Raw genomic sequence first — 13,762 nt, forward strand, 5'->3', positions numbered from 1 at the left:
GATCAATAAAATAAAATGCCTCAACAAGCTGCTACAGAAATGCCGTTTACACATCATAGCCTCAGTAACACTGGCAGGGGCCATTGTTCATGAGTACTCTCTTTTTTTATGATAGTAAATTTGCATGTTTATTTACATTTTGAATGCATGGGGTATTTGTATTCCTACACTGTGTTATTACTACTTTTACTTACCTTGGTAAATTCTTCCACCCCTGTGATTATGTTTTTGTTAAAAACTGTTCTTTGTTTCTAAAAAAAAAATGCTCATCAGTGTTTTGTAATAAGGTGAAAAGTTGGGTTTCATGTTGTAACAAGAAACATAGTTATAGGGTGAAGTCAGGTAACTTGAGACATCAAGTGAAATGGGACAAATTGGGTTTTACATCTTTGGCTCTTTAAATATAAAAGAGGTTGTGTTTGCATTGGTACTACAAATGTGTTTTAGGCAAGGCAGCTTTATTTGTGCAGCACACTTCATACACCAGGGCAATTTAAAGTGCTTTACAGAGCAATAAAATATAAAATGATTTTTTTTTAGCTCTGACCCACAGTGATTTATACACAAACAGCAATATTTTGAAATCAATTCTGTGAGTGACAGGTGTAAGGATTTTAGAACTGGAGTAATAGTCATATTTCCAGTTATTTGAATGTATTTATTTATTTTATGTGAAACAGTGATATTGATTGATGTAAGATAACTAGGATGAGCAGAGCAAAGAGTAAAAAAAAATTGCTGGCCCCAGAACAAGAAAATGGTCTGAGAATGTTGCATTTGATTAATTGTTTGACCTAGAATCAAAATATTTCCATCATACAATTTCCTTTTTAATGGGAAAGGGTTTTGAGTGTGTAATTAACACATTCAGGTAAAATGGGCATGATTTACGGCTACCAGCTGCCATAAAATCACAAGTTATTCCACTGTTTGCCAGCCTGACATATTTTTGTCAATTAAAGAAACTAAAAGATAATGCAGTGAGTTCATGTCAGGCAAAATAGTCTAGAATTAGCCATCATTATTACAAACACCCAAGCACACAGAGATGTCCACTGTAGACAAAAATGGCATCAAAGAAATCTTTTTAGATGAATATTTAGGTTACATTAACCTCCTGAGACCTGGGGCCGTATTCACAAACATTCTGAGACCACTCTCAGAGAGCTCCTACCTTAGCCTAAAAACTTTTAGTAAGGAGTCTTAGCTTAGGAGTGATTTAGGAAAGTTCTAAGAGCAACACTGGGCAAGGAAGGGACAGAGACTTTCATCTTAGTGAGGGGGTGTGGTTGACCCCAGTCTCTATATACAGACTCTACATTCAGTGAATGTAGAGTCTGTAGATCTTGCCTCCGGAAGAAGAGCGGAAGAGCCCTGGTTTGCGGTTGTAGGCTGTTTGTAGTTCGTGTGATATTGACCAATCACGTTTGAGCTGGCTGTAGTTGTTGCCAGGTTAAACGGTCCGTGCGGTGAACTAACGAGGTGGAACATAATTGGCGTCACTGCAAACTCTGAATCCATCGCAATGGTTCAGCATATTTACTTATATATAAACGGAAGTCGGACACGGAAATTCGCCTCCTCCGCCCAAATCAAACTGGAATGCCAAAAAATCGGGGGTCTGCCCCCAGAGGCTGTATCGCCGTCTGCCGGAAGTCAGACGCCGAATACAGCCGATGGGTTCAGAGAAGGGGTTGACCCTGTTGCTAGGTACAATGCTTTGTTTTAACAGGTGTGATTGGTTGTCACAGGCACACCCTTTTGTGAGCCTGGTGTGGACACCCAGTGGACATGAAATGAACTGCATCACAATATGAGATTAACAGTGTTGTCATTCAGTACGTTTACATGCACAGCTTGAGCTATGCTCAAAATTCGATTTTGGTGTCTAATCGGACTTCTGTCCTTGTCCCAGTTTACATGCAACTGAGAAAATCTAATTACTGACGGGAACGTGCCCTCCTCCTCAACACTAGGTGGCGATATGCGTCATTTCAGCGGGTTAATACGGCCCCCTTTCCGGTTGACCTATTACGTCACTTAATAATAAACAACTGGCGTCAGGCGGCAGACCGGCATTTTCAAACAACAGCAAGATGGATAATCGTACAGCTTTGTTCATCTCGTATGTAATGTACGCGTTACTGATTGTGCAGATAAGGTGCACGCTGTCCCTCGTGGTCATGGTGATTTCGAGAGGCAGACAAGAACGCCGTATGCTGTTGGAGGGCTACAACAATAGCATGTCTTGTCTGTTCCGGGGTCATACACCAGTGCGGGGGGTGTGGAGCATGCGCACATGCATTGTCTAGTTTAACTCCGATTAAACCAAACATGTTAGTATTGTGATTATTTTATTTCCTGGCGTCATAGCGTTATTTTGTTAGGTGGGAAATGTGTGCATATCCCTAATGAGATTGACCACAAACATTATTCCTGCACGATCTCATCTGTAGCATTTCATTTACTCACTGTCTTTTTGTGTTTAGAGATCGTTTCTCCGACCTCTTTGTGTTTCCACCATTTTCTCCTCCTTTCTCCTTAGGAAACACTTAAGCCTCTTAAAAGTCCTCCTCCTTGCTCCTAACAGTTTTTCACCTTAGGAGGTCTTTTAAGGGCTAAGATGCTTTGTGAATAACTTTTATCTTTACAAGGACCTAGTCTTAACTTTAAAGGGAAATTCTACGAAAACGTCACAATTCTAAGAATTTTCTTAGAATTTCGTCACTTGGAGCAACTCTTAGCACTAAGAAGCTTTGTGAATACTGCCTCAAGACTTTTGTTTGGTGTCCATTTTTGATTTCTCCTACTATTTGGGATCAGTAGGACCTGATAAGTATAAAAAAACTATTGTTAATGATGATTAACACTCAATGTCCTCAAGATGACAATAATGTCCAAATGTCTTCAAATGAGAACTTCCTAATTAACAGCATCTTAGCTTGTTACTGTTCCAAAAATTGGTCATATTTGTTGCCATATCAAACTACAAACATTATCAATCATAAATAAGCAAGTTTCATGTGATTAGGTTTTGGATTTTGTCCACTTTTGTGTCGGGGTCAGCGGCAGACTGACTTGGCAGAGATTGCTTTTCCATGGATCAGTGTATTGTGGTCTTATTACCACTAGACGGCACAAAAAAGTGTCCACGATTGAGGACAATAGGTCCAAGTTGAGTGGTAGTATAAGGGGTATAACATCAAGTAAATCCAACATGTGATGTCCTCATATAAGGACACAGGGTCTCAGGAGGTTAATGATTTAATAAATTAACTGAACTGATAAATTGATTCAACCATTTAAAAACAAATAAACTGGACTGTCCCATTTTACCTAAACATTGCAGTGAGGTAGGGGTTCTTGATGTGTGTGAAGGTTATAAGTTTCTAAATATTTTTCTTGGCAACATATTTGTAGAAATATAGCAGAGAGCCAGGTTCTAAAAGTAACACTCAATGTCATCTTCTGAATTTTAGGTGTTTTTTTTATGGTAATTAATTAAAAAGTGCCCCAAATTACCTGACTTCACCCTAACAATATACAATCTCTCTTAATTTAACGTGAAATTATTTGATCACTTATACTGTTACAATGAGAAATATTTCACGTCATATCCATCCCTCCATCCATCCATCCATCCATCCATTTTCAACCGCTTATCCAAAGCTGGGTTGCGGGGGCAGCAGGCTTAGCAATTTATTCCAGACATCAAAAAACAAATAATATATAATATAAAACTTGGGAGTGATGTTTAAACTCTTATCTGTCTCTGTCCAGTGTGAAACTCGGGTTTATTGTGATGTATCAGATCAGTCCCATCAGAGGCAGCGTCCAGCCCATCCAATGTAGGGGCGTGTCGGCCGACAAGAGACTTCCGTGAGGGCTGCTCCCATGTATCCTCGCCCCTCGCACATCGCTCATCACAGATCCCCTCACTCCCCAAAGTACAAGCAGGTACTGTAGGCCTATATAAAAAAAAGAACAGTCATGACGTCAGTGACGGTGTTAGAGGAGCCAGTCCTGGTGCCAGTTCTGTTGGAGTCAAAGGGGCGGGCACTGCTGATCACACCCATCATATCTTTGTTGTTGCAACTTTTACTAAAAAATTCTTCCACCAGAAAAAAAAGAAACACACCTTAGGCTATGTGATGCTTACTGACGTTATTTAAAAAATCGAAATATGCGCATGGTTGTTCTTGTTATTGCTCTTGTCTCTGTCCAGCAGCTGCGTCTCAGCCTCTTAAAACTGGCACCAAAGTCTGATCCCTCGCACACTGTTAATGTTGTCATGACTCGTGATCGAGGAAATAACAATTAAGAAACGGAAGGCATTACTGATCGCGTCTCACTTCATGTTTTTCCAGAAAAAGGCGGGGATGCTTCTCAAGCACTGGTGAGTTTTCTAAGTTTTGATAAATGTAATAAATAATCTTGGCATCAGGTGTGTCTCAGCCAAAATAGGTCAACTCCGTAGCCCTCCTAAATACAAACTAAATAAGAACTGTGTTTTTTTAGCATTAAGAAGACTCTTAGCAACGTTATAAAATAAAATGGCACTATGATTGCAGTGAAATGGATAAATGCATATCTGTTTGTCAACTCCGTAAGACCTTATGCTATTTAAGAAAAAAAGAAGAAATCACAGGGAAGCTTTAGTGTTCAAGACTTTGATGTTTTAAAAAATATTTTTAAGCTTTGCTAAAAAGTGAAAAATCAAAATACCCCCCCAATACTCAAGAATTAGTGTGTTATTTTATTGTTTTTAATATCATCATCATTATAATATAATTTAGTGTTTATCTTTTTGTTTGTTTTATTTTTCTTTTTTCTTTTCTCCTCTGTTTTTGAACATATGCACAAGCATGCATTCACACCCATTTCTTTTCCCACTTTTTATATCACCAGCTATAGTCTGACCCCTGCTGCCTCCATTAGCCTATTACATCCCTCTGTTATCAGTACAACGTGTAATAATAATAGCCATTTTCTCTTTTTTTATATCTATAATCCTAAATGTTTACCTTATTTCTATTTACTGTAGTTTTATTTATTTATTAATTAATGTATTCATTTTTATTCTCTCCCCTCTTACTCGTCACTGTCACGACTTTCCTCTTCATCGTCTGTTTTCATTTACTACAGCCACCTGTTCCCAGTGATACACTGTTTACCTAAGTGCATTTAAGTACAGTTTTCAAGTAATTGAAGTTTATTTGGTCATTTTCGCTCTACTTTTACTGCACTACATTTATTTGACAGCTTTAGTTACTTTACAGATACAGATTACTGATACAAAATATAATCAATTGATAAATATGGTACCAAGCAGTGTATAAAGTAATTTAAACAAGCTGCAGCATAAAAGTGACATTTTAATGCATCAATAATAATAATTACAACAACAACAACAACTAATAATAATAATAATAATAATAATAAACTTTATTTATATAGCACCTTTCATACAAGAAATGCAGCACAAAGTCCTTTACAATAAGGGTATTATAAGAACTGAGTGCTTCACATGAAAATAGAATGAACATAAAACAGAACTGATTCATAAAATCATAGAATTGTAAAACTATGAATCAAGTAGGATTTTAAAAGAGTTGCAGCAATGAGACGCGTAAATAGAAATTTAAAGCATAAAATAGTGTTTCAGACCTGTATCAGAAAGTCAGAGCGAGTTAGGCTAAAGTGGGAGTGTATCTATGTTTCCAGGGTTCTATGTTTCCCGGGTTCTATGTTCCCCACTTAACCCTGCAAAAAAGGTTCTATGTTCCCCGCTTACACAAAAAAGGTTCTATGTTTCCCGAGTTCTATGTTGCCCACTCAACCAAGGGGAAAAATAGAACCCTTTTTGTGTAAGTGGGGAACATAGAAGCTTTTTTGCAGGGTTAAGTGGGGAACATAGAACCCAGGAAACATAGAACCCTGGAAACATAGGGATGACCCCAGCTAAAGTGAACAGACACGTGTGCAAGGGATAGTTTGACATTTTGGCAAATTCGCCTATTGCCGTAATTGCTACAGTCATATGGGTAGGGACATTACCTTTAATTATCAGTGCCTGTTGTTCTGAGATCAGTGTGGCAGAGCTGCCCGCTGCTCAGCGCACAAAATGGAGATGAACGGTACGGCCCCCTCTCTCCCTCACAACTAATCAAATACGCCATCAAATGACTCCAAAACGCAACTTGTAGCTTACACATTCACCACGCTATGAAATAATAATGTAATATTATGAGACAGAGTTGTTTTGAAGCCAAATGCACAGCCGGAACTACATTCCAGACATACAGTACTTGCTGGGCGGAGTGATTTCAAACAGCGTATGTTTAGTATTGCTTCATGTGTCGTAATGTTACCTAATTATACATTATTATTTCATAGCGTGGGGAATGTGCAAGCCATGTGTTGTCCACTAGAGTGTTTTGGAGTCATTTGATGGTGTAGTTGATTAGTTGTGAGGGAGAGAGGGGGCTGTACTGTTCACCTCCATTTTGTGCGCTGAGCAGCAGACAGCTCTGCCACACCGATCTCAGAACAGCAGGCACTGACAATTAAAGGTAATGTACCTACCAATATGATTATAGGGATTACGGCAATAGGTGAATTTGCCAAAATGTCGAACTATCCCTTTAAGCTTTCTTTTAAAAATATTTAGTGAGCTAGCTTCCCTGATATCTAGAAGCAGTGTGTTCCACAGCTTTGGGGCGTAATTGACAATGGCTGCTTCCCTGATCTTCTTCGGCTGTTGCTGGGAACCTCCAATAAACCAGCAGCAGATGATCGCGGTGTTCTTGGGAGCAAATAGTTTTAAAGGGGTCATCCCTATGTTTCCAGGGTTCTATGTTTCCCGGGTTCTGTGTTCCCCACTTAACCCTGCAAAAAAGCTTCTATGTTCCCCGCTTACACAAAAAGGCTTCTATGTTTCCCGCTTGGTTGAGCGGGCAACATAGAACCTGGGAAACATAGAACCTTTTTTGTGTAAGCGGGGAACATAGAAGCTTTTTTGCAGGGTTAAGTGGGGAACATAGAACCCGGGAAACATAGAACCCTGGAAACATAGATACACTCCCGTTTAAAAGGGAGTCAGCAATGTTGCTCGGTCCCAGCCCATGTAGGGCTTTGTATACAAGGAGAAGGAGCTTAAAATCAATTATGAATGTAACAGGAAGCCAGTGTAGAGCAGCTTAGATTGGCCTGATGTGCTCTCTCCTCTTTGTTTTGGTTAACAGCCGACCTGCAGAGTTTTCAATGAGCTGAAGTGTCTCAGTGGTGTTTCTTGGGAGGCCAGTAAAAAGTGCATTACAGTAGTCGAGTCGGCTTGAAATAAAGGCTTGAATCAATTTCTCACCATCTTTTTCATTTAGATATGGTTGTGCCTTAGCTGAGGTGAAAAAATTATGTTTTCAAAAACCCAATAATAGATATTATTCTGAAATGGACCATTCTGCATAATGAGTACTTTTACTGTGAGAGAGTATTTCTGCACTGTAGTAATACTGAAGTAAAATATGTAAGTACTTCTTCCTTCTCTGCTCACAAAGAGAAACTTAAAGTGCAACAGCAAACATTTCCTTAGAGTCAGTTTTCGTCAGGGTTTCCTTCAATCAAAATGTTCTGACTCCACAGGAGATGATGCTCAAGACCTCAAATGCGAAAACTTCCCTAAATCATCAGAACTAATAAATAACAGGAAATTATTCAGTGAACTCTTTCCGGCCTCAAACACCATGCAGGTAAAACAAGCAAACTGTGATGCCCATGTTGTGGATCATCATAGCAACACACAGGAAGTGATTACAACCAAGCGTGGTGGCTTATTTTGCTCAGAAACCTCAGGGATATTGATGTGTCAATTTACCACTAGATGAAGCAACTGGCTGGTGTGTAAAAGCCTCACTTAAAGAGTGGTGGGACACAACAACACAAACAGATTCACAGCGTCAGATCTATTTCAAAATAAAAAGTAGAAATTGAAAAATGAGCCTATAGAGCAAAACAATCTGAGTTGTTATGAATAAAGAAAGTAGCAGAGCTGAAAACATCCTGCAGATTTATGGACTATTTTTTAAATACTTTATATTGTCATCATACCATTTCATATATCTTAGCCGTATATAGCTTATGAGAAATTACATCAGTAGGTGAGTTTATTTATTTAGCAAATGCAAATTTCTCAAGCCAAGCAGTAGCCTCTTGATCTACATTGTAGAGGGACACTAGACCTCCTTTTAGTCTTTGGAGAGGGCAGGCTTCAATAATATGCTCCATGGTTTGCTCCTCTCCACAAGCACACAGTGGGCTCAGGCTGCTCCCCATCTGTGAAGGCTGGCCAAGCAGGGACCTTGACCAGTCCTAAATCTGCTTAAGGTGGACTACTGTCTCCTTGGGAGGTTGGTGCCAGGGACTGGTTGAGTCGGGTCTGACACTAGATGTTTGTTTGGGATATCTTTAGATTCCCATTCAGTCACCCAGGCAGACAGGGCATCAATGTCAGTGGGTGGGGGGTCATTCCAAATTGGACGTCTAGATCGGAGATGAGCAAATGGTGGGTTGAAGATGTCAGCGTGGATTGGTAAATGGGGGGAGTCTTTGACCTTTTGGAGCATCCTATAGGTGAGTTCAGTTCGTCTGATGTTGGGGGGGAGTATGTTACATAGGACAGGGAGCCAGGGGAGCGGTGTTGAACGAATAGTCCCAGTTATGATTTGCATAGTGGTGTTAAGTTGGGTGTCTACGTGGTGTGTGTGGGGTGACCTGGACCAGACAGGGGCACAGTGTTCTGCTGCAGAATATGACAGGGCCAAAGCTGAGGTGCACAGTGTGGGGGCTGCTGCACCCCATTTTGCACCTGCAAGTTTGCAGAGGAGGTTGTTTCTGGATTTCACCATTGCTGCTGTTCCTTTAAGGTGTTCCTTGAATGACAGTGTCCTGTCCAGAGTCACTCCCAGGTATGTTGGCTTAGGGGCGTGTCTGAGCTGAAGTCCACTCAGTCTGATGTCCAATTGTTTGGCAGCTTCTGAGTTTCGAAGATGGAAAACACTAGAGACTGTTTTTGCTGGGCTTGGTTGTAGGCGCCAGGCTTTGCAGTACTGGTCCAGTTTTGCAAGGTCCTCACTGAGCACCTGCTCCAAAGAGGCCAGGTCAGTAGCTTGGGTTGCCAAACAGATGTCATCAGTGTAGATGAAATTGCGAGATCTGGTGATGTCATCATCAGATCCCGCAAGTTCATCTACACTGATGACATCTGTTTGGCAAACCAAGGTGGTGAGTCACCCAGTGATACATGAGAATAACAAACAATTGGTATATAGTGATAAATAAAGATAGATAGTTACAGTACAGGTTTAATTTTTTAAAGTATGTTATCATAATTTTGAAATCATATAAAAATATCCTTGACCCCCATTTCATATTTCATATAAAAATGAAATGAATAAATAAATAAGTAAATAAAATCACAGAATATAATACAAAGAGTACCATATACAAATACACAAAAAAGCCTTTATGTATATGTGTTCATGTACACTTACATAAATGCACTCACATGTACACACACACACACACACACACACACACACACACACACACACACACACACACACACACGAGAAAAAACAATACAAGAAAAAAATACGGAGTGAAAATACAAAAAGAGAATAAGAAAAAAAAAAATACAAGGCCATATCAAAGTAGGTATGGCTCCTCTTGACGACTGTCAGACCAAATGTAGAGAAACACATCCCAGTGGCTTCTGTTCATTATTCTTTTCCCACATGACAGTAACTTGACCACTTAGACAATATTTTTTCAAACAGTTTGAGGTTCCCCGTAATTTTATAAGTTAAGTCTCTATCTATTCATTGAACTCTGTCTCTCCACTTGTCTATCAGGAGCTGTATTCACAAACACTCTGAGAATACTCTCAGTGAGCTCTTAACTTGGCCTAAAAATTTTAGTAAGGAGTTCCAGCTTAGGGGTGATTTTGGAAAGTTCTCAGAGGAACTCAGAGCAAGGAGGGGACAGAAACTTTTACTGTAGTAAAGAGGTGTGGTTGATCCCATTGCTGGGTATGATGTATTCTTTTAACAGATGTGATTGGTTGTCACAGACACACCCCATTGTGATCCTGCACGGTGTGGACACCCAGTGGAAGTGAAATGAACTGCTGACTGTGAAAATGTTGTCATTGTTGGTGTGATCAATCTGCTGATGGAAGGCCGAGACAGACCCAAGTCATCACTGCTGCACTGTTGCATTTTTGTAGTTTTTCCAAATATCTTAATGTTGTGCTAATTTTATTTCTGGCATTATATTGTTTTTTCATTTGGTGGGAAATGTGCGCGTATTCCTAATGGGATCAACCACAAACATAATTCTTGCACGATCTAATCTATTTCATTAACTCACTGTCATCCAGTGTTTGGCGAATATTTCGCCAACCTCTTTATCTTTCTGCCATTTTCTCCTCTGATTAAGAAACTCGTAAGCCTCTTAAAAGTCCTCCTCCCTGCTCCAAACAGTTTTTCACCTTAGGAGCTCTTTTAAGGTCTAAGATGCTTTGTAATAAAATTTTATTTTGTCTTTACAAAGACCCAGTCTTAACTTAAAGGGGAAATTTCAAGAAAATGTCACAATTCTAAGAATTTTCTTAAAACTCCATCACTAGGAGCAACTCTTTATATTAGGAAGCTTTGTGAATACAGCCCCAGTGGTTTTTGAAGCCAATGTCTTGTTATCTGTGACATTGCTGTGATATGCAGTATCCTTTAGAAATATTTATCATTTTCATTTTGTATTTTGTCTGTCATTTTGCCTAACAGCACAAAATCTGCATTTAAGTGAATAACACAATTCAAGATAGTACTACTTTCCTTCTCTATATGATTCCAAAACAATTGTAATGATGGTCAGAACCAAAATATATGTCCAAAGCTGGCACATGATTCACCACACTCCCTTCAGCATTTTGAATGTATTCAACAATTGACCCCTGGCTAGGCCCCGCCCCTTTGTGATGGTCTGTCAAGCTGTCAGAGGGAGCATGGAGCCCACAGTGTAACTAACTGCACTCCCTGAAGAAATATTAGCAACTTTTTGAAAAATTACAAAGCAATTTCAGAGAGAAGCAGACAGAGAGGTCTACAGTCTGTGTTTGAAGGATATATCCAGGATGTCAAACTCACTCATCAGCAAAAACAGGTCAAAAAGACAAAGATAGTTAGAAGCTTAAGTCTAAAGGCTACAGATAACAATGTCAAAGTGGACCACCACATCACCTGGTGTTCAAGACAGGGATTTGTAAAGGTGTGGCCATGCAGTGACAGAAATGACATGCAGTCATGTAAATAAGATAAATAAGGTGCCTAAATCTGATGTCGTACTTTGGAATTGCACAAGAGGATGAAGATTGTTTCTTGTCTTTCTTCTTCCCCTCCCTATTTCACAAATCTGGGTGTAACCTCTCTTTTGCAAATGATGAAGACTTGAGAGAGTGGTAGATGGCAACGTTGCCTTAGAGATTCAAATGACATTCCATTTTTGTTTAGACATTGCCCAAATGTGGTCAGTCCCTTTTATACCCGGATATGTTTCTTTGGAGTATCATCAGGGTTCTTTATCCCTCTCAATACTGTTAAATCATCTCTTATTTTTTCACAGTTTATCTTATGTCTACCCCAAGTCTCCAAAGTATTTCTAATTAGTGTACTATTGGTTATTTGTAGCCTTTGTTGATTGTCTGTACAGAAAGGTATTGTTTTTATTGAAGCATGGCATATAATCTTCTCTACTGATCTCCATCCACCTTGCTACAGTTATTATTTAGCAAGGTACATATTATGAGGGAATGAAAGATCATCAGTTTCACACAATTGCAGTCCAGAGATGTGTAAATATCTTCTTTAAAACTAAAGATAACAAAAACAAATATATTCCAGTAAAGCTCCACCTCTTCCTGTTTGCAGATATTCACTGACATGTAATGATCAGAGCAGAGAGCATACAAACAGGAAGACATACAGACAGGCTCAGAGAGACCGTCGACATGGATCACTTGTTGTTACTGTTGCTGTTGCCGTGGAGCTCAGGTAGGACTCTGCTTTAAAGATGAGCTGTTATTCTTTGAAGTATTGTATTGAATCTTTAAATAAGAGAATAAACTGCTCACACAGACAAACATCACATTTTTTACTCTTCTTTTAATCCATTATGAATGTATTATTCTGATCTGACAGAGAAGCTAAGGACACTATTGGCAGACAGCCTGTGTAACTTAATATAATGTAAACGGGTGACTGATTTGAAAATTCACCCCTGTACAGTTGTCATGAACGGGGAAACTGGAAATAGAGACCAAAACCAATTTTTTTTGGTACCAGGCTGTAAACATGTTTATGTCTGCTGTAAAGTTTAGCACTTTAACACTGGGGTCTATGGGGATTGACTTGCCCTTTGAGCCAGCCTCAAGTGAGAGGAATTGCAGTTTTTGGCACTGCTGCATTGGCTTCATTTTGAAGAGTTAAGTCCGTCCAGCAAACATTTTTCTGTTAAAAAGATGACTATGATCATCACTGAAAAGACGTCCAGAAAAGGTTCAAAAGTTAAAGTTTTTTCATCGATTATTTGAAGACGTTGATTGAATGTTCACATTTAGACCATATTTCACTGGGATTTGCAATAGTGAGATTTTTCATTCTCTACAGTGCGCAAATATTAGTCTGTATCATCTGTCTCATTTTGGAGCCTTACCAAAAAATCACGTCCAAATTTCTCAGTTGAAAGTCAATATACTGTCCAGTCATGCTGCTTTATACTGATGTAAATCTCCTGATTTTCTCCTCAGTACTCCAGGCTGAAGGAGAACACAAGTCAACAGGTAAACAGAGAATGAAAGGAGAAATAAAGAATCATTAAAGCAGAATCAGCAGTCAGTGTTTCATTCATTTTTTTCTTCGTTGAATTCACTTCTTTTACAGAATCTGTCAGGGTGGTGAAAGGAGACAGTCGCTGTGCAGGAACACTGGAGGTGAAACATCAGGGAGACTGGAGACCAGTAGGAGGTGTTTACATGAGCTATAATGAGGCCCTGGTGGTAGCTGTTGATGCTTGCAGAGAGATGGACTGTGGCTCTGCGGTTTCTGTTGGACGGACAGCGGAGTCCAAAGACAGATCTGTGTGGATCATCAGCTCTGACTGTGTTCAGTCTGGATCTGCTCTGAGGGAGTGTGCATCATCAGATTTCTCTTCCTACATCTTAAATTTCACCTGCCTAGGTAAGCCCATCAGTGACATAATCTATGATATCAAATATGGCTGTATTCAAAACTGCCTCCAATACTAGCATTATTGCACTGATTTGTAAAAAATCTCCAGTATGCATCAGACCAGTGTACCTCACTTACTGTATCCCACAATGCAAATGACTCACACCAACCAGCGGCTATAGTGGAGGAGAAAACACACACCTTTAAACTGTAATTTCCAAAATACTACTGTTGTTGTGAGATTTTTTTTGAAGTAAGAATTTAATTCTTTTAATGACAAATCTCAATCAATTCAATCAATCAATTTTATTTATAAAGCCCAAAACCACAAATCACAATTTGCCTCACAGGGCTTTACAGCATACGACATCCCTCTGTCCTTATGACCCTCGCAGCGGATAAGGAAAAACTCCCCAAAAAAAACCCTTTAACGGGGAAAAAAAAACGGTAGAAACCTCAGGAAGAGCAACTGAGGAGGGATC

The 13,762-nt window shown here is 39.4% G+C and overlaps 1 protein-coding gene across 1 annotated transcript in view; it reads left to right on the top strand.

Annotated features, from left to right (window-relative positions):
• The first annotated feature begins 4,366 nt into the window (after positions 1-4,366).
• Positions 4,367-13,762, top strand: part of LOC126385576 (scavenger receptor cysteine-rich type 1 protein M160-like) — a 31,317-nt gene continuing 21,921 nt past the window's right edge. The window contains exons 1-4 of the mRNA XM_050037367.1: positions 4,367-4,396; positions 11,982-12,104; positions 12,860-12,892; positions 12,993-13,289. Of these exons, the coding sequence (XP_049893324.1) occupies positions 11,999-12,104; positions 12,860-12,892; positions 12,993-13,289 (436 nt within the window). The 5' untranslated portion in view covers positions 4,367-4,396; positions 11,982-11,998. The remainder of the gene's footprint in view (positions 4,397-11,981; positions 12,105-12,859; positions 12,893-12,992; positions 13,290-13,762) is intronic.

This window comes from Epinephelus moara, chromosome 24 (assembly GCF_006386435.1).
Source record: "Epinephelus moara isolate mb chromosome 24, YSFRI_EMoa_1.0, whole genome shotgun sequence".
NCBI classification, from domain to species: domain Eukaryota; kingdom Metazoa; phylum Chordata; class Actinopteri; order Perciformes; family Serranidae; genus Epinephelus; species Epinephelus moara.